This window comes from Canis lupus, chromosome 1 (genome assembly GCF_011100685.1).
Source record: "Canis lupus familiaris isolate Mischka breed German Shepherd chromosome 1, alternate assembly UU_Cfam_GSD_1.0, whole genome shotgun sequence".
Classification (NCBI taxonomy): Eukaryota; Metazoa; Chordata; class Mammalia; order Carnivora; family Canidae; genus Canis; species Canis lupus.
In genome coordinates, this window is record NC_049222.1 from 99,038,904 (window position 1) to 99,060,516 (window position 21,613).

The 21,613-nt window shown below is 51.6% G+C and overlaps 1 protein-coding gene and 1 long non-coding RNA gene across 5 annotated transcripts in view; one reads left to right on the forward strand and one right to left on the reverse strand.

Annotated features, from left to right (window-relative positions):
* Positions 1-21,613, reverse strand: part of FAM120A (family with sequence similarity 120A) — an 87,317-nt gene that overhangs the window by 51,776 nt on the left and 13,928 nt on the right. For all 4 annotated transcript variants that reach the window (XM_038527372.1, XM_038527371.1, XM_038527373.1 and 1 more), the window contains exons 2-5: positions 20,058-20,304; positions 17,174-17,256; positions 2,614-2,742; positions 1,898-1,994 (exon numbers count right to left, since the gene is read on the reverse strand). In XM_038527372.1, the coding sequence (XP_038383300.1) occupies positions 1,898-1,994; positions 2,614-2,742; positions 17,174-17,256; positions 20,058-20,304 (556 nt within the window). The remainder of the gene's footprint in view (positions 1-1,897; positions 1,995-2,613; positions 2,743-17,173; positions 17,257-20,057; positions 20,305-21,613) is intronic.
* On the forward strand, positions 13,671-19,784 carry LOC102153628. The gene is made up of 3 exons (XR_005354385.1): positions 13,671-13,897; positions 14,801-14,891; positions 19,576-19,784. It is a non-coding gene; the product is annotated as an uncharacterized LOC102153628 (long non-coding RNA).

Genomic DNA, 21,613 nt, shown 5'->3' on the forward strand with positions numbered 1-21,613 from the left:
TTGGCTGCCCTGAACTCTGCACCCATGGCTCCAGTCTCGCCAGGAGACCCTGGGAGGAGGCTTTAACGTAACACGACAGGAGTTATCGCCCATATGGACCCACTTGAAAATACTGCCCCCAACACTGCAAATTCTTCCCCAACCCACCACCATTCCCCAAAACCCACTGAGAAGAAGTGAAACCAAATTCCAGGCATGTCCCCTCACCCATAGGACTTCCTTCACGTGTTGTTTGATGTAAGAACACAAAAGGACTTTGTACATTCTGAGTTTTAAAGCGGCTCCCATTTAAAAGCTAACTTAAAGCCCACCTTGTGGTTAGCAGCTCAGCCCAGCACAGACGCCGCTGGTGCCCGTGTCCATCCCGACCTGCCTGCCTCCTAAGGAAAGCTCCCAGACCCAGGGTACTGCAGTGACTGTTCAAGTCCCACATCACACGAGGACCAAGCATCAATATGCACACACGAGGGGCAGACGCCCTCTCGGGAGCTCCTCCCAGGCTATGGCTGCAGACGGTTCCTTGCCTTGTAGCCACTCTCCCTGAGAACGAGGACCACGTCTGGCCGGAGACGAGCCGTCCCAGAGCGTGTCACACACACCCCGCTCCACGACCAGGAAGCCCGAGGCTGGAGGCAGTGGGATCAGGGCATCCACCCCTGGAACCAGACCCTGCCTATCCCCGGAGGCCCTGCCACATTGCCCTCTGTCCGGCAGAGTGGTCCCAAATCACAATCCTCTCACTGTCCCAGATCAACAGCTTTTCCTAGATCTAGTCAGTCAGTCAAATACTTTCCCACGGCGGCATGAGGGTGAAGGGGGAAAGCACTTGGCTGCCCCAGGCCCAACATTCCTAGGAGACGGTGGCAGGAAGTATACAGAGATGCAATGGCTGCTGGCCTCTGACAGGTGACAGTGAACCCAGGATCTGAGTGTCCAGCACAAGAGATCAGGGAGACCTGGCCGCAGGACGCCGAGGCCCATCCCCTGCAGGAGCCAGCAGGACCAGGCCCCAGGACCGAGTCGGAGGCACAGCGGAGAGTCTGCCCCCAGCACGATGGGACAGTGCCAATCAGTGGCTGTAGGGCCCGGAGATGAACCCTAACAATTGAAAGCCCTGACCTCGGGTCCAGGCAGAGGAGCCACCGTGCCTGGAGCTCCGCCCTCCTTGGGCACCGGCCACCCACAGGAACCCCCTCTGGCGGCCAGCACTCATCTGTGACCTGTGGCCCCCCCAGGCACATAGCCGCTCTATGCTGCAGTGAACTGGTGAACGTACCAGGAAAGGGACAATAGTCTGAGACATTTCAAACTGGTGGCACTCTAACCACACCAGGAATGTGGAAGCAAATTTGACAGACACAGCAGCGCAGCACGATCTCTGAGAGCCTATGGCTCTGGACCCAGAGTGGGGCCCTGGGACTCAGGGGGGACCCTGGCACTTAGGCTCACGGCCTCACAGCCTCCCTGGAGGACACCACCAGGCAGGCTTCAGGAAAACAGCTCATAATCATTTTTATTCCCTAATTCCAAATCTCTGAGTTAAATCTAGTCTTTTGCAAAAAAAATTAAAAAACAAAAAAACAGGCAGCAAAAAGAAAGACACCCATCCACTTTTCTGAAGGGATTTACGGAGGCATCTGCAGGCCGAGGCCTCCCCAGTGCACCTCCTGGACGCCTCCTGCCTGCCCCCGCGCCCACCCCAACTCCCAGGAGGTCCATTTGTCCTGCTCAACCCTCCAGGGCCTACTGCGGTGTTTGCCCAGGAAGCACGGCTCTGCATGCTCATGCCAGCTGCGCAAACCTCACCTCGGGTGAATAAACCTACAACAGGGGCCCATGCTTTAATCTCTGCTGACTGAACGGTCAGCGTCCATCTCAGAGGCTTGGATTTACTTACCTAAGTAATGTGCTGGGTGAAATGCCATAGGCTTACTAGTCGCTGAGTAATATCCAATTGCTCTCTTAAATCGAATAACTTTGTCATCTGTTCTAGACTGAAATAAACGCAGGAAAACCTTTGTAAATGGCATGCACTGGTCGTGTGCGTGAACACACTCACAACTCAGCACGGTGTCATCATCTACAGCTTCTGAAGTGAGAGCAGAGCTTAGACTGACAGTAAAACCCTGCAGGAGAATCCACAAGTCAAACGCTAATCCTCCCAGAGTGACGTGGGTACCCGACTGGCACTCCGTCAAGAGACCCGGGCTTCTCGGGGCCATGTTCCCGGTGCTGCCTGGGGAGTATTTCCGTCTCGTGTCCAGCGAGTGGGACAGCAGTCTCAGCTTTCCAGAGTGACACAGAGCTCATACCCACCTCATGTCCTCTATTAACCCTGACCCACTCACATTCCCTCCTTTCCAAAAAAGGAAGAAGAAACACCTGACCATCACCTAAGGGATGGACAAGTCATTTCACAACTCCACTCGGCCCACACACTACTCTGTCTTCTCAGGAAATACATGGATCGTGACAGAGAACGGAGCAGCAGCAGATCGCCCAGGCATCCACCTGGAGCCCTCCGGGCACAGGCTGCAGGAGAGGCTGGGAGCCAAGGGAGGGGCCTCGCCACCCCCACCCCCATGTGCAGAGTGCTCAGAGCCTGCGCTGTACCTGAGAATGCTGGAACACATCTTTAGCTACGGCATCCAAGTCCGAGGGGTCCTGGATGTTGCGGACGTAGTCGGCCACAGCCTTGATCACCACATCGCATGGAGGCAGGACCAGCTGGTGGGCCCGGACCTGAGGAACAAGGGTACAGGTCAGTACGGGAGCCCCCAGTGCAGGACCCGGCAGCTACAGGCCCTGTCACACCCCTCTGTGAGCAGTATCCAGCTGCCCTCAGCTATTCAATACAACCTGGCCTCTTCCACCTAGCTAGGTCATGGAGCACCCGGCAGGCCTGTGTTACTTCTGACACCTCTGCGACCTGCTCACCGTCGATCCTGAGCCCCAAACCCCGTGCCCCACAGCAGAGAACATGTCACGAAAAACCACAGGCTGCAGACACATCCATCCTTCCTACACCAGCCAACAGGTGGCCGTGCCAGGTGCATGCAGCTCAGGCTCGGAAGCACCCCAGAGAGCCAGGTCGGCTTCGAACAGAACAAAGATGGGCCCCTGACCCCTCATGCTGACGGTCATGTCTGGTGAAAGACATACAGGATAAGCGTTGGAATATTTCATTGTCCCAGAATACTGATTCCATGAAAAGTAAGTTAAAAAAAAAAGATTTTAGGCTCTTTCATAAAAACTAAATAAAACACTATGAAAAAAAGATATGACTTCAGCTATAATGATCGTCACATCCTTCTTTTAGGAACAAAGATGAATCAGGTACTGAGTTTGTTTCTGGCAATTAAAAAAAAAATCAGATGATAGCACAAAATAATCTTTATCTCTCATCTGGGCATGAAGATCACAAAGATGAAAAACAGCACAGATCCCAAAAGGCTGTGAGCCTCCACAGCCACCTGCTCCTGCCCTGAGCCTGTGACCGTCTGGGGTCAGCACAGGGTCCTCCAGGGTGGATGCCAACAGGGAACTGGCCTCAGAGCTGAGGAGCACGGTGGCTCCTAAACCTGGCAGAGCCAGCAAACCCCTTCCAGAGCTTCCAGAGGGACAGTGGCCGGCAGATACCTCGATTTTGGCCCAGTGAGACCTTCAGAACAGTAAGATGATAAATCTGAGTTGTTTTGAGATATCCACACAGAGAGAAAACAGAAGAAAATCAAACAACCTGAGCCTGAGCGTGTGACTTGGAAGAACCCACCAGAAAAACTGACGTTTATCCTTTAAGTCACCATCAAGAAAACCTTCAGCTGCATGGACAACACTCTGTTCTTCTAGAAGCAACAGGTTTCCTTGAGGCACCGGTCCCTATGTCTGAGTGGCATTCTCAGCCCCCCATGAAGGGACACCCCAGCACAAGGCCCCAGAGAGCCCCACGTACGTTGGTGCACCCATCACAGCCTCAGTCCTGGAAACTCAACTTCCCCGCAAAGATGAGAGCCCACGGGTACACGTGTGTTCCTCAGGGACAAAGCCTGGCGAACAGCATGAGCCAGCCAGTCTGGGAGGAATGGAGATCCCATCTGTGCTCCCCCTTGTGGGGTGTCTGGTCCCACGGTCGGGCAGGAGCAGGGCCAGCTGGTGGCAGCCCAGCGGGGAGGAGCCAGGACAGAAACACTGTGCCATCCTTGTGGAACGCCTTCTCCTCCGTGAACACAGCATGGGGATGGGGACAGCCATGCCCAAGGGCCCAGGGCCTTGATTCCCGGCCTCCACAGGGTGGGCCTGGCACCCTGAAAGCCAGTAAGGCCCTCCCAGCTGGGCTGGCTGCCATACAAGGGTTTTACATAGAGAACAGATGGATGACAACACAGTGAGAACAGAACCTATGGGATATAAAAATGGCCAAATCTGCAAAGGGGTGGGGGGCTCAAGGTGGCACAGATCATCCCTCTTGGAGTACGTACCCAGACCCCGTGCCTCTGCAGACGATGGGGAGCCGCTCATAGTCCATCCCGCCTCAGGTGACAATGACTACCTGCCACTCTCCATCCTGCAGACATCCTGACGCTGCCAGCAAGTCTCCTGAGCCCCCAATCTCCAACTCCGAGTAGCGCCCAGGTCCCCATGGCCCTGCAGCTGTCCAGAATCAAGCCTCTCAAACCAAGTTGGGGCACAACCCCCCAAACATTCAACCGAAGATTACACACAAGTCTCAAAACTATTTCCCACAGAATCCCTTTCAGAAGCATGATCCCTCATACGTTTAAATCCAGATATATCTGCAAATATTCAGCTTATTAAACTGCTGCTGCTCCTGACAACCAAGAATTTGTATCTTCTTGACAAACCCTGCAGGCGCACCTGGAAGAAGCCACACCTTCCCACAGGCTGGAACAGAGCTGAGGGCGCCAACCCGCCACAGGAACAGGAAGGAGGCTGTCCCTGGAGATCCCAGCCTGGAAGACGGCTCATGGATCTCCAGCCACATGCATGCCAACTCTCGGCCGATCTAGAATGCTGACTTGCTGTTCCAAAAAGCTCTAAATCTTCAAGAAAATGCTCTGGGGGAGCATCTGGCTCCCCTACCCCGGCAGCATCTACAGGGGACTCACAGCAACCCATCCCTGTCAACTCGTAAAAACAAATTAACACCCGAACCACACAAATTAAGCGTTCGCTCCTTGGAGACAGGCTTCAAGATATTTTTACCAAAGCCCCACTTCTCCTTTTTTTCTTTTCTTTGAGCAGTTGTACTTTTATTTTAGCCCAAAGCTTAACATTAGGAAAGAAACAAAATTTAAATAAATTGCAATATACCTAAATTAAAGTTGGAAACATGTACTTTTTGTCTCCAAGGATAGAAAGTAAATTCTGTTTAATTAAAAGCAAAACGTTTATGATTATCTGCCTTTTACAGCACTGGTAGCAATCTTAGTAATTGTTAGTTACTGGCTTTACAAGCAAAAAAAAAACAAAAACTCTGGAGCTGGAAAAGACCTCCCAGAGTATGCAGCTCCCCTGCTCACAGATAGACACCACAGAGGGTGCTGGCAGGCACGCCTGAGCAAGGCATCTGCATAGAGCCTCCTCTTTCTCCAGGGTCCCATTTCCCGCTTACACCCACATGCTGCTGTCCCCTGTGGGCCTCCCCCCCAAGACCCCTCTGATCTGCAAGCTGGCAGACACCCCCCATTTTCCCAGCTGTGATAATCCCGACCTGGTCACCCCTCTTGACAACCTGCACCTTGTATTTTCTTCTGAATCCCGGCCCAGCGCTAGAGCTGTCATGAACTCAGGGGTGTAAGCACGGGGCACACCCACTCTGCCGGGATGCAGCCAGGTCCACGAAGACCTCACCACATGCTCCCCAGCACAGCCAGCACCGGCTGCCAGGCAGCTAGGGGCACCGACTCTGTTGGGCCCCAACACGAGTTACTGCCCGACACCCCGAGGAGACACTCTCCCCACCCAAAGGTGAGCTAATGAGGGTCCCACCACACTTGCAGCTGCCGGGTTCTAGCATTCCACCACTTACGTGATAATGTCACCTCGTCTGGGTCACATTTCAAAAACCAAAGACTTTTCCACAAATTAATTTAAATGGCACGATGCAGTTACCATGTGACATTTCAACTCTTAAATCCATCAAGCCACAGAACAGAGGATTCCACTAAAACCCAAGATTCTCTCCCGGATGGCATGTAGATGACGTGGAAGACTCTTCTGAAGCATCCTGAAATGAGCCACAAGAAAGGATGATCTGACAGGGTCTTAACGTTCATCTGATGGAATAAAACCTCTCTGCTGAAATAACAACTCCCTCCTGGAGGCCCCAGCACCTGGCGGGGAAGGGTCCAGCAGCCAGTGCATGGGCCTCCTGCAGACACAATACTGCATGGGCCTGGCGGGCCTGGGGCTCCCACATGGACCTGGTGTGCAGCCATGGGGACCAGGGGAGGCTGGCAGTGCAGCCATGCCTCTGGTGAGGGCAGAGCATGAGCTCACATTCCACGTCCAAACAGATCCGCTCCAGTTCAATCTCATCATTCACGATGCTTCTGTTGACTCAAGACAAAGAAAATGGGCGAACATTCTTCAATCCATAGATTGTACTTTTGTGTTGGTAATTTTTCTTCTCCTTTATAAAGAACGATCCTCCCCCGAGGAGATGTCTTCACTTCAGTTCCCTCCTTCCCTAAACCTCACCCCATGCACGCGGCCACTGTGCTCCACACCTGCAGCCCTGTGAACAGCACCAGCAAGCCCATCTGTGTTGCATCTTTAGGGAGAGTGTTCGCATTCTGACACGCGATTTAGCTGAACATGTTTATACAGGCCAGCATCTTAACACCCAGGGAACCAGTCAAAAGCCAACTAAACCACGTTGAGATGTGTGCACACATGCAGTTTGAAGTCAGGCCACGTGGTGCCAGAAGCCTGGGGAAGGGGGCCCACGGTAAGGCTTCACATGCTGGTAAGTCATCTCTCTCTCGTGCACTTTCTTCACACAGAGTAGATGACCTGGGGCAACTTAATGTCTTTTTCTTCACGTTAATGGGGACCTGAAATCCTCAGATGGTCGGGAAACGGGAATACAGCCCAGGACCCCTGCAGCACCATGTAGGGCTGCGGGGAAGCCACTAGGGGCACAGTCCACCGCCCACCTCATCCCCACCTGCTTCCAGGAGCTACCACTGACAACAACATGAGAAAGCTGACGCTGGGAGGGGAGGTGGCTGCCAGTAGCCAGACGGTATTTGCAGCACAGCAGTTTACGGTAGACAAACATTTGTAACTTGAAGTATTTTCTTTATAAAGATACTTAGGAGACAGGTTAGAAACCCAAGTGCTTTAAAATGAAACAAAATAAAAAATAAGATGCAAACTATAACGGATTCATGTCATACTGTAACTGCATCTTAATTTTGCTCCTAATTATGTCATAAGTATGTCAAAGTTCACTGGTATTTTGCTTTTGAAAATCTTTTTTTTTTTAAGATTTTATTTATTTATTCATGAAAGACAGAGAGAGAGGCAGAGACACAGGCAGAGGGGGAAGCAGGCTCCAGGCGGGGAGCCTGATGTGGGACTCAATCCTGGGTCTCCAGGATCATCCCCTGAGCTAAAGACAGATGCTCAACCACTGAGCCATCCAGGCATCCCTGCTTCTGAAAATCTTATAGCGTGCTGCTAGGGATTAAAAAATAGCAGCATTTTCAGAAAGTTTTATATGAAGTGCTTACACAGGAGACTACAGCATTTCCATTTTGGTTAGTCTGAAATAAATTTTGACTAAGTAAAAAAAACAAGAACAAAAAAGAACAACACACCCTTCATGATCTCTCCCAGCTCATGTCTGAACTTCGCATAAATGCTCTCCATCCGCCCCGCACGTCTCTGCAAGCCCACATTGTTCATTCTTCATCCTCTGGTCTAAGTGCTCAGGCGAGGCTGTGAGCAAACCTCTCAGATCAACGATGGGGACCGCGTGCCTGTCATAGCCGTTCAGTCCCCCACAGGCCGTCACAGCACATCTGGCCTGAGCTCTGGGGCCCATGTGGACCCGCAAAACCAGGACTCTGGGGTTGGTGCTGCTCCCATGCAGCCTCCCGGATGCTCGCTGGGTCACAGGGGAGCAAAACACGATTCCACACTACGGCTGAGCAGAAGCAGAGAATCTGACCCCTGCATCACCATTAGGAAAGCAGCACAGTGTGATGGCAGCAAATGTGAACCCTGGCGGTCAGGAAAGGAACCTGAAGGCTACTTTGCCAATGCTCATTCACTTGTGCGTGAAAACAGGAAGATGGAGCAGCGCCCTGAACACCCTGGCATCAGGCTCATGCTCTTGTTGGAGACAAACTGCTGCCAGGCCCCAGGAGGGCCACTCAGAGGACCGCATGGAGGAGCACCGTGGCACTCTACCCTCACACACCACTACATAGTGCACTGTGGATGTCCTACAGCATAGAGAGCCCCCTAAGGTGCTGGTGGAAGCTGCCAGGTGAGCTGCGCGGCCACCACTCATGGCGGACCCAACAGCTCTCAGTGATGCCTCGAGGGCTGAGACGTCCTCACATCCTCTCTACCAACTGATAGCAGATGGCAAGCTCCTCTCCCCTGTGCCGTTTCCACTTGGACACCTGAGTTGGCAACACTATAGTAGCAGCCCCCCTGACCTTTTTTTTTTTTTTAACAGATCCATGAAGCCCAAATCCATGCTGCTGACTAAGGGAGCCACGGGGGAAGGGCGGGGGTGGGGAGCATGAGGCTGGGCCTGGCTCTGTCAGACACAGTGAGGACAGACGTGGGAGCCAAGGGCTCAGCACACCCCTCAGCACTGCTGTCACGGGCAGGCAGGATGGGGTCAGGAAGGGTCAGACCAGATGCAGGAGAGGGGAAGACTCAGAGACACGCCGGAGCTGTAACCTGCGCGGTCACAGACAGCTGCCACCACGGGCTGACACAGAACACGGGGATAGACTCACTGAGGGAACAGGAACTCCGCGTTGGGCACACAGGTGGACGTCCCAGGGGAGGCAACTCAGCAGACAGGCTACACCCTTACATCAGGGAAGGGTCTCGTGGTGGAACCGCACTGCAGCGTGGTCAACACAGCGATGGCAGCTGAGACCCTAGGGGCACATGAGATGTTCCAGGAGGCTTGAGGCCACAGCAAGATGTGGATGGACCCCAGGGTCCAGGGAGGGGATGCACAGAACCAGGCTGGGATCCCGGAAGCAAGGCAGGGAGGGGTCTGCTTGCTGACGAGAACAGGCTGGCTAGTGCTGTGCTTCACACCCCGGGGAGATGAGAGGCATTCACCCATTCACAGACATCAAGCGAGTCCTCGGTGGCCTTGGACAAAGGCCCACGTGGCCGCCCAACATCACTACAGGTTAAGCCTCAAACCCACCCCCCGGAGGTTTGGGGCGAGCAGAGGGGCTGGGAGGGGCTGGGAGATGGGAGCAGGTTGACAGACCGAGGGCCACAAGGGCACAGGAGCCCTGGTCGCACACCGTGACAGCAGCTCGGCTCAAGAACACGGCACACACCAGTCTTGGACCAGAAAGGGCCCGGCACCGGGGTGAAGGCTGTGTGAGTGAGCAGTGTGGGACCCACAGACCCTGGGACACACATCCAGGAGGGGATTCTCCTCTGCAGATGCGGGCAGCCCAGGTTGGGATGGGCTCCCTGCTGCATAAACCTGCTGGACAAACGTGTTCTGAGCAGTAAAACCCATCCAGGTCTGCACACAGCCCACTGATTGTGTGGAAAGCATATGGCCATGCACCTGTGCAACCAGGGGGAAGACGGTCCCTGGCCCTTCCCAGCCAGCCCCACGCAACACCTGCCCGCGGCGCCCCCTCTCAAGTTCGGCGCTTTCTGGGGTCCACACCAAGGTGGTCTTCGAGGCATCCCTTGTGTCTGACCTCTCTGAAGACAACTTTGTTCCATCCCCGCTCCCAGGGCCTCCCTGTGACGCTCCTCCCCCTGTCATCCACCAGGTGCCGCGGGCTGGATCTGAGGCCACATGCAGAGCGGCAGGGATGCCCAGGCATACGTATGTGACACGTGGCTTCATCTGGGGCAAGTGCCACCCAGCAGGAATGCAAGTCACACGGGAGGTGTGTATTCAGGGCTGTTAAGAGGCTGGCGCTGCTGTCCAGGTGGCCGCTCAGCCATGCCCTCTGGCAGCCTTCTGGACCGCATCTGCCTGGGCTGGCCGTGACTGGCATTCCCTAATGACATGGACAGCCTCTGCACACCTACTGAACGTTCCAGGGAATGCTTGTTCACACTGGTCTCCATCTTTTCTTGCTGGGCCATGTCTTCTTACTGTGCTGTCTCTTACAGGTTCTGGACACGGGTCCACTACCAGAGACACTCTGATCCTTTCCCTCAGCTGCTTGCTTTTCCTTCTTTCCACCAAGAAATCTCTGCCTCTGTCAAAGACGTAAAGATTTCCTCTTACATTTCTCCTAGATCTGATTTTTATGTTCTCGTCATTTTTGCACATGGGTATTCAGTTACTGTACAAACTGTCCCTGCCCCCTCCCATTACCTGACCACCTATGCAGGCCCTTGCTGGACTCTGCTCTGCTCCGCTGACCTAGAGGACCACCAGCATCGGGGCCGCACTCAGGCTCTCACGGCTTCACTGAGACACGGGGCCTTCCAACTCTGTTCTTCTTTCTCAACATTTTGTTACTCTAGGTCCTTTGCCGTTCCACGTGAATCTTAAAATCAGTTTTCAATCACTTAGAAAAAAAAAGTCTTTTAATCCATGAATACAGCTCTTTCCATTTGTTCAGGACCCTCTCCAATCACAACTGCAAATTCACCATCTGCTTGGGTGTGCAGTTCTCTGGAGATGGTGCAGCACCATTGAGGAAGGAGGACGTGGGCAGCGCAGTGGACGTGGGGCCCTAGGCAGGTGGTGCCAAAACCAGTTCAAGAGGGCTCCCCGGGAAGGGAGACATTGAGAAGAGGTGAGTGGAGAGGCCCCGGAGGCCCAGCCGCAGGTGTCCACACTGAGAACTACCACCAGCAGAAGGTGGTGTTGACTGAGGGTGAGGGTTGTGAAGATTACAAGTAGAGATGAAGCTCTTCAGGGAGGAGACCCAGGCCAGGCCTCTGGGCTGGGGAGGCCAGGGTCCAGCAGGGCCGACCACAGACCCAACAAGAGGCGAAGGAAGTGCAGCTAAGCTGTCTGGCAGCCCCCAGGCATGGAGCTCCCCAGGGCTCTGGAAGGTAGAGCAGGAGACCAGCAAAGCCCCAGGCTTTCCCAGGTGACAAAAACTGACAGAGTATAGCCACCAGGACCAGTGAAAGGTGGTGTTCAGATGGCCTAAATCTCTAGAGTCACCAACAATCCACATTAGGAAAGGAGCAGAACAGGCCACGGACCCTCTGTCTCTGACACAGGACCCACAATACAAAACAAAAACACAAAGAGCAAAAAAGGCTCTTACAACTCAATAATGAAGACAGATGACCCAACTTACAAATGGACAAAGGACTTGAACGGACATTCCTCCGAAAAAGATAAACAAATGGTCAGTGAGCACAGAGAACATGCTCGACGCCATTACCCATCAGAGAAAAGCCGATGAAAACCACCTCATCCCCGCTGGACAGCTGAAAGTACAGCAGACGATGGCAAGTGCTGGGCAGATGTGAGGAAGTCATGCCTGCCGCTGGCGTAGGAAACAGGGCAGCCATGCAGGAAGGCAGGCAGAACCACAGAGTCTGGCTCCAGGCACACACCTGAGAGGATGGCAGCCAAACAGCAGGCACAACCTGAATGTCCACCAGCCGATGAGTCCACCCCCGTGAGGCAGGTCCTGCCAGAAACAGGAGTGAGCACGACAGCTGCCCCAGCATGACAATCCGCAGAGTCACACTCAGTGAGAAAGACAGACACAAAAGGACACAGAGGTCTGCTCAGATCAAGTGTCCAGAAGAGGCTCGTCTGGAGACGGTAGGTCAGCAGTTGCCACGGGCTGGCAGGCAGACAAGCAGGAGTGACTGCCAACAGGCACTGGGATGCTTTTGGGGTGATGAAAATATTCCAAAATTAGACAGTGGTGATGCTCACACAACTCTGTGAAAGCCAAAAATCACTGAACTGTATACTCTGACGAGAGTGATTTTATGACATGTCAATTATAACTCAATAAGGCTGTTATAGAAAGAAAAACAAGCTTTCTAATCAAGCGGCAGTTTTGGAGTAACCACCCGGCAAACCCCAACTATGTCACATAGCGTTCTGGTCCCACTCCTGGCTGGTCTCAAGAAGGGCAATGTCTCTGGTCAAGTCACTTTGGAATGCTTATTGTGCACAGCTCACTGTGTGTGTGTGTGTGTGTGCGTGCGCACGCGCACATGCAGGTGGAGGTCACAGGGTACATGTGCAGGGTGTGGTGGCGCGGAGTTTATGTGTGCAAATGGAGGTCACAGGGTAGGTATGTATGTATGTACGTGGAGGTCACATGATATGTGTGCAGGGTGTGTGCATGGAGGGGTCTGTGCATGCAGAGGTCACAAGGTAGGTGTGCAGGGTATGTGCATGGAAGGGTGTGTGCACACGGATGTCACAGGATAGGTGTGCATTTGTGCACGTGGAGTTCATAGGGTAGTTGTGCAGGCTTGTGTGTGTGCATGCACGTGGAGGTCACAGGGTAGGTGTGCAGGGTGTGTGTGTATGGAGGGGTGTGCATGTGGAGGTCACAGGGTACCTGTGCAGGGTGTGCATGGAGGGATGCGTGCATGCACATGGAGGTCACCGGGTAGGTGTGCGTGTGTGTGTGCGCACGTGGAGGTTACAGGGTAGGTGTGCAGGGTGTGCATGCATGGAGAGGTGTATGCACGTGGAGGTCACAGGGTAGGTGCATGCACACACTCATGGGCTCTGAGTGAAGACAGAAACAAGCAGACACCTCCTGAGTTCAGCCTGGCATCTTCCCTTTAAGGATCTTCCACGCAGACTTGAACTGATCACAGTGCAGACCTCCCTGCAGGTTTCAATGACCTACAGGTGTGGAGCCCGGGAGGGTGAATGTGCACACAAGCTCCACGTGGATTGCTGCACACGTGCAGCCCCTGTGCAGACGGCCACGGTGTAAACAGAAACATGCCTGCAGACCCTGGATGACCTGGAGTCAGGCTGCTGGGGTGGGTGTCTCCTGGGCGGGGCTGCATCAGCTCCCACCTCCACAGGACACAATGGCTGACATCTCCAACCCTCCAGCTCCTGCTGTTATTTTCTCCAGAGCCAATGACGTGCTTCTCAGCCCTTGGGAATGCTAGGATGACTTCCAGGTGAGTTATTATATCCAAATGACTTTCGAGAAGGATTTCAGAAAGAACCTGATCGCCAGCCTCGTTCAGTAAGGTTGCACGGTATGTCCGCTACACCATAAAACCTCATCAGGCCCGAAATGCTGCTGCTCTGTGCATGGCGTGAAACCCACAGGGGGCCAGGCACCACGGCCTGAGGACTCAGGCTGGCCGGACACCCAGCCTCATGCTGCCTCATCGAGGAAGCCAGGAGGGGGAGAATGGCCAAGCGTCAGGAGCACTGCAGTCGTGTGGGCTGCACAGTGAGACAGGACAGCCCAACTGTCCACCCCGTGACCCTGAGAACCCTGCCAGGACACTGTTCCAGAACCCAACTCCCTCCTCCCCAGGGTCAACGGCTGCACCCTATCCTAAAGACCTTTATATAAAGGATTCCTCAGTGACTTCTGGTGGCAGACAATGACACATAAAAAAATACAAAGCCAGAGAAACTTTAGGGGAAATGCTTGGTAAAATTTTAAACTCCATGTTCCTGATGGGACCTGACGATCATCCTGGTGTCCGGCTTCGCCCGAGAAAGGTAAGCGGGTTACAAACACCGAACAACACTGGAACCAGGAAGGGAGCCAGGCACAGGCCAAGCTGGTCAGAGCTCCAAGAAGAGGCAGAGGCCAGGGAGCTTGGGGGCTGTTCCAACGGCCAAGAACTTGAGGGGCCCTGGCGTCTGCCTGCTACAGGTGATGCATGGTGGTTGGGCAGAGACCCATCATCCATGTGGGACAGTAGCACGGGCAGGAAGCCAGGGCGGCAAGACACCACACACCTGCTGGGGGGCCCCTAAACAGCAGCGGACGGGGCTCCGTGCCAGACATACCTAGGGTCAGAACAACACAAGAATAAAATCTCCAAGTGCATGAACTAAACATGAACTTTCAGAACACAAAACCATTAAAATGATACAAAGACCTGTAACTAATGGTCCAAATTAAAAATATTTCTAAAATTAAAACTAAATGCTTACCCAAAATAAAAATCCTACCACTTACTAGGACTCAAAATCACGGAGCAAGAAAATCCCAAAGAAAGGGCGCTCACTCAGCCAAGCTTACGGGTGGGAGGTGCTCCCACCAGGGCCGACCACAACCCCCAAAGGCCTCACCCTTAGTTCTAGAATTTTCCGTCACATAACATGGCTGCCTACTGTCCTGAGCACAAATGAAATCAAGTCTAAGAAATCTGATGTCACCTTACTAGCATCACTTCACAGGGAAACTGAACAACTGAAAAGCTCAGCACCTGCCCAGCCACCTCCTCCCCCTGCAATTTCTGCCACTCCCTGAGATTTTAGGTTCCGCATGTGTCCAGCACAGCCCTCCCACCCCAGTGACCACAACCCTGACTAGCAGCATGCCACACAGGGCCTGTCCCCTCCTAGCCGCCGTCTGCAGGTACCACCCCGCAACCTGGCTGTCTGTGCCCACAGGCCCAGCCCAGACACGCTGTTCTAGCAACCCAGAGCCGTGGGCAAGGAGGTCGCAGTGGGAGGGTGAAGACTGATGTTCCAGGCTCGCCAGGTAAGCGATTCACAGAACAGCCTCTTTGGAACCAGCAATCTGGTGGGAGTGACCCCCCACGCAGCACGGTGGGGCAGAAAGGGTCAGGAACATGCCTGTGGGGGCACGAGTCAGAGGCCCGTGAAAGCTGTATGGACCACAGATGGTTAAAAAATCACTACAAAGTGTCACAACAACTAACCGAAGTCTCAAAATGTGTGGTTACTTCTGTGAGAGGGATGAAGCAGACAGGATATGAATGGTGCAGGGTGTTGGTGAGAAGGGACACCATCCCATCCAACTGCCCCATGTCTGCCACGAAGCCCAGATGGTGCTGCACACAGGACATGCACACAAGAGGCCAAAACATAAACACAGTGCAGTATGTGCACTGCAAGCCAGATGTGTTGGCGCTCAGGACGTGACCTGAGGGATCCTGACTTAGAAACAACACGCACACCATCCATGACTTGCAGGGACACTGGAGAAACGTGAGCACGGACTTCACCCTACAGGATGTGAGGATCTACTGCTAACAGTCACGTGAGCATGGAACAGATCAGCTTCATGATACAAACTGAGGTTTTCACAGGTGACGTGTTAGGGTCTCTGCAACTTACTTCCAAATAGCAGAGCTAAAAAACAAAGATAGATGTAAACAGACTTTATGGCAAAACATTAACTGTAGGACCAAGTAGGTACGTGGATGGACGTTGTCTATTTCACCTTCTCACATACTTGGTATTTTTCTAAACACGAAATTGGGAAAAGCACATGATAATGATGTTCATGACCTGTTGGAAGACTGGGCCTACTGCCCACTCACCCCACAAGCAGTGCTGCTGTGTGACCTCTGACATGAGACCAAGGCCAGCTCAGCTGGGATGCACATGGGGCCTGGGATCCTGGGAGCCCTCCCACACCCCAAGACTGCCCGAACCCTGGAAAAAGCTAGCCTTCTCCTCGTGCCCAGCAAACATGATGCGCACAGCACCTGCCTTCGGGCGGCAGTGGGACCACCAGGGACACAGCAATGATACTATGGCCAATGGCAGGAAAAAAGCTTCTCTCCTTCAAGGACAGAAAACACATAGAAGACAAGTGATTCTGGGGATGCCCAGGTAGCTCAGGGGTTGAGCATCTGCCTTCAGCTCAGGTTGTGACTCTGGAGTCCTGGGATGGAGTCCCACATTGGGGTCCCTGCAGGGAGCCTGCTTCTCCCCTCTGCCTGTGTCTCTGCCTCTCTCTGGGTCTCTCATGAATAAATAAATAAAATCTTAAACAAAAAAGGAAAACAAGAGGAGAAAAACTAACTTTCAGACAGAAGCTGAAAACCCCTGACCCGGGGAACCATTAGAACAACTGGGAAAGCATCCCGATGGCCAGCACACCAGCAGAGAGGGTCCAGGTGGCAAGAAGCCAGAGGAGGAGGCAGGAAAGAGATGCACCTAAACAACCAAGTTTCTCCAAAGTTCACTCCCAATTAAAACACAAAACCAATTTGAAACCACCCACCACAGGAGATGGTTTACAGCGGGGCAGGGGGTGTTGCATCTGGCGGGAGACAGGATTTCACAGAAGCGCCTTTGGGAACCGTCCCAAGCTCCCCCTTCACTCAGGAAGCCAGGCCTGGGTGCCCTCTATAAGAGCAGCAGTGACCACAGCAAAGGGGACTCGGAGTCCCAGAGCTGCCAGCAATACGCCTACGGCATCCCCGTGGCCCTCCCACTTCAGAAAACCATATGTGTTCCTGACACGCCTTGCTTTCACAATGGGAAGGCAAGAAAGATAAAAACATAGAGTGTTAATGAAACATACAAAGGCAATATTTCTCTAATGAACCTGGTTAGGTCTCCTCCATCATCCAAACTCTGAAACCTTAATTATTAACTAGACTTTTATAATTCTAGAAAATTACAGAAGGTATGAAATTTATCAAACTATGCTAAGACATGATCTAAGTGACAGCTGACTCTATTACTCTATTGAAAACATTAATATGCATCAAACATAAAAAACCTTTAGCTAAAGATTTCCACCTACTTAGGAACACAGCCTGAATTCCTCTAAGGAAACTTTTAAGGACTTTCCTAAATCTCCCTAAAGCATAAGTGTTAGAAACGAGATAAAGCAGGTGGCGCGCTTCCCGAGGAAGTGCTGGTCCCGAAGTGAGGGAAGCGTGGTATCGCTAACTGTGCGGCCTATTTCCTTCTACAATAATGGAACATCATTCGCGCATCATTAAAGAGACAGCAACTCCACAGCTGGCGGCCACCAATGTTGGAGACGAAAGGAACGTGTACCTTCAGTGAGGCTAGTGGATGCTCTGGGCCAAGTAAGCTCCAGTGGAAGGAAGCCAGGTCTTCGTCAGGCAGAATGTGATTCCCTGCAACACAGACACAGCATGGTAAGAAACATCCCAGCAGTGACAGCTTTGCATGTCAGAACCCGAAGGTGACCTGGGGGCTCCCTCCACACCCTGCAGTCCCTGGGGTCGCCTCCTCGGTTGGACACAGCACGTGTAACCTCTACAACACAACTGGAAGTACTTCATCGTCATTTCACACAGAGCCATACAGAGTGGGGACAGCTTGTGCAGCTGCCGCAGAATGACACAGATTTCCAGGATGGTTCCAACGGCTTTCCATCTCAACTGACTGCATAAAAACCGAAGTGACTTGGCTGGGCAGGGGTAACGGCAGGCTGGCGAGGCCAGGGTACCAGGATATGAGCCTCCATCTGCTCATGAGACCCTAGGCTCCACGCTGCACCCTGTCAACCGGGTTCCACAGCAGGGGCAGACCACCCACTGCCAGGATCTCTCTAAGCAAGGTTACATGATATGGGTCACACCTCCTCCGTCACTCCTGCCACCACCCACAGACGATGAAGCATAGACCACACCAGTGTCAGGAATGCCACTCGGCTGCATGCCCTCTTACCAGGGCTGTGTCAGAAATCAGAACTGCGTTTGGTCAGGAGCTGTATTCTGGGGAACACTCTCCCGTCAGGTAGTGCGTGGATGGCAGCACACCAACATCCTCCATGTGTTCACGCCCTCAGTGCCATTTAAAAGTGGCAACGTCCTGAATGACTTGAGTTTTATATGATTTAGTCCCCTCCACACTGAGAAGGCAGATTCATTAACTAGCTACTAACAGGAAGCAGAACAAGCTGAATTCTTAGTAATTAACCAATTAATCCTAATATTCTAAACACGCCAGAACTCGACGCAGACGTCCAGAGGAGCAAAGGTATGTCCTCCCTGCCCTACTGAGCTTCGTACTGCCTTCCCAGGCTCACAGGCTGCACACAGCTTTACTGGGAAGCATGATGTAACTTGAGATTTTTTTTTTTTTAAAGCTTCTATCTGAAAAAATATGAAACCAATTCCAACATCAGTAGTCGTCTGTTAAAATTTGGGTTACATACTTATTGAATATGTTCCCCGCCCTCTCTAAAACAAAACAACTCCTCTGGCTACATTGCCCATCACAAAGAGGAAAAGGAAAATACTCCGTCTCATTTGAGGACACTAAAACTTTTACACAAAATCTAAAAATGCTCACCCAATTAAGAGTTTACCTATAACTTGTCTAAATTTTTAAAAGAAATCCCAAGCCGTAAATTCATTACTATTCAAAATGTTATTATTGTTTTTCATTCATTTTAAGACTTCACAGGATAATTTAGCTAGAAGAATACAGAGTTTGCACTATCTCCTAAGAAATACAGTCAACAGGAACGCCTGGGTGGCTCAGGGCTTGAATGTCTGCCTTTGGTTAAGGGCGTAATCCCAGGGTCCTGGGATCAAGTCCTGCATGGGGCTCCCCACAGTGAGCCTGCTTCTCCCTCTGCCTGTGTCTCTGCCATTCTCTCTCTGTCTCATGAATAAAAATAAAATAAAAAATAATAAAAATCTAAGAAAAAAAGAAATACATTCAACATTTCTCAAACACAATAAAAAACACCCTCCCGTATGTCACAGTAGATGGGGAATCCCAATACGCTGCAAGCATCTGATTTTCCAGTCACTTAATCTGCCAAAGTCATTTTGTGTAACATTTAAGTGAACAGGAAACTTTTCAGAATAGCCCTGCTTTAAAAAAAATCACTTTTAACATCAGAGAATATGCTTTCTAGATTTTGATATTTGGAAATATGAAAGTATATTTAGAAAATTAGTTTTAATTCTCCAAATCCTGAGTCCTAAGAGTTCCCTGAGAAAATGGACAGAAAAAGCCATATGAACAACACCTATTAAAACGCCATCACCAAATACACAAGAATTCGTGGCTATACCTCAGTGTAATTTTTAACTGTGTAAAACTTTTTGGAATGTTTACAAGACCTGATCAGCCCACAGTAGGACTGCCATCCTACATACTCCAGAGAGGACACATGGGGAACATGTACAATCCCACTCATCTGGAGGCCCTGGCAGTCACACGGGGCCAGCATGTCCCAAGCGCCCCCTGCCCCTCACTGAAGCTCCAGGAGGGCCCGGCTTGCACAAGGCCCATCCATCCTGTGGGCACAATTCCTACAAAACCAGCCACTAGTGCTGGGTGTCCAAGACCAGGACAGGACAGAAAAGGCAGAAAAAAAACTGAAAAATGCAAACAAAAGTGATAGATGAATATATAACTACTGGGAAGTCATTTTTACATGAACGAATTAATATGTAAAACTTCCTCTTTTCTAGGTATCCAGCATGAAGAACTGCTCTGAGGGAGTTTCTACAGACATGTGAAATGCAGGTGTTGGAGGCAAGGTACGCAGCTCAGGTCTGCTGTTTCCTGTGAGTGTCCTCCACATGCTGAAACCTGCAGCAGCGCTGAGCTCACATCATTTTCTTCTCTAATGAACATGACTTACGCCAAAGGATTAAATGTCTAATTTTCATAGTGAAAATGTGCTTTACATTTGTGATTTTAAAATAGCACTTTCCCCAAAGCATTAGTGAATTTATTCACAAAATCAGTCTTCCGCCCCAGACAGAACAACACGGAAACAAATACTTAAAAACAGAAGAAGCACATTATCAACGACACCAAAAACTAATACCAGGCAAGGAGCAGCACTAAGGAGGGGGACTCCCCACAGCGTCCCAGCACTGACTAAAATTCTAGTGTGTTCCCAGCAAAGAATCCTACCAAACGAAGCCAATTCACACTGCCCACCTACCTAACAGAGCGGCGAAGATAGGGAAGCGGTTTGGGTTCAGGTCCAGCTGCTTGGCGACCTCATGCATCAGATACTGGCTCGTGGTGAGACTTTTCCCGTTCCGGCTCAGCTTGAGGGCGTGGGCACTGAAGTAGTAAGGGATGTTGCACAGCGCGTAGTCGGAGTCATAAGCGACCAAGCCGTGGAAACCATTCTCTCTGCAGAAACCAATCACTTCCTGATGATGGTCCTCAATGCTCTGCGCCACCTGTGCAAACGAGAGGAGCATGTGGTCAAAGTCAGCCCGCCACAGTACCCACGTACACCCCTCTGTGCAGAATCTGCAAATACTGGGCACAGAAACACCCGAAAGAGCCAAAGTGTCCAAGAACCATAATAAAGGGTGCGGCACACTGTGCACGTGAGCAGTCTATGTAGGAGCCTCCCAGTTAGTGACAATAATCCCATCAAGACCGCCAGTTAACTGCCCATTTCTTGTCAAATTCAAAAATGGCCCTGCCAAAAAATACCCAATGTCCGCTGATCACCATAACTGTATTCTGAGGGAAATTAGGGACAGGAAAAAGGGATGGGGGAAAACAAAGAAGTGTCAAAGCAGGAGACAGAAGCCAGCCACCCTGGTAAAACCAAGTAACTTCTTCAAAGTAGAAATATGCCAAATAGGTAAAATAATCAGAAGGATTTTTATTTATTTATTTATTTTTACAGAAAAGCCAAGCATTACCCATCACCTACAGATCTACTAGTTACTACTCACACTAAAGCACTCTGCATATGGGGACAGTAGTTAGGGTGAACATTCACCCCAAACATCACTGTCACATGGTTAACCTGGGCAAAGGATCAGACCTGGTGCTGCAGCCGGAGACCCAGGGCAGACCGCAGGCCAGGCCAGAACTCACTGCCTGCTTAGTGCTCAAGACTACAAGCCATGGGGATCCCTGGGTGGCTCAGCGGTTTAGCACCCGCCTTCAGCCCAGGGCGTGATCCTGGAGTCCCAGGATCGAGTCCCACATCGGGCTCCCTGCATGGAGCCTGCTTCTTCCTCTGCCTATGTCTCTGCCTCTCCCTGTGTCTCTCATGAATAAATAAATAAAATCTTAAAAAAAAAAACCTACAAGCCGCAACTTCTCCCTCTGTCCTGCCTCTCCCAAGGTGAGTGGTCCGCCGCAGGTGTTTCAGGGACCAGGGCACAATGGGACCAGAGCATCTCAAGGACCCAGTCATCCCAGGACCCAGGTGTCCCCGGGACAGTAGCACAGGAAGGAAGGGCAGGAGGCAACACACGTGGAAAGGTAAAAGGCCCTGGGAACCTCTCTACTCCCCAAAACTTACCAAAAGGCATTTGAAAAACACTTTCCTAAAATATATAAAGTTGAAGACAATCAATTCTTCTGCTGTTTCCCAAACTCATTTAACCAACTGAAATCTGGCAGATACTTTGTTTCTAACAATAGATAAGGTACCTGAGAACGTATAATTTCCATCTAAATCAGGTGACTTGCCTAACAGTGGAAAGAAAGTTGGCTCTCCAAAGAGCCCTGAAGGCAGAAAAC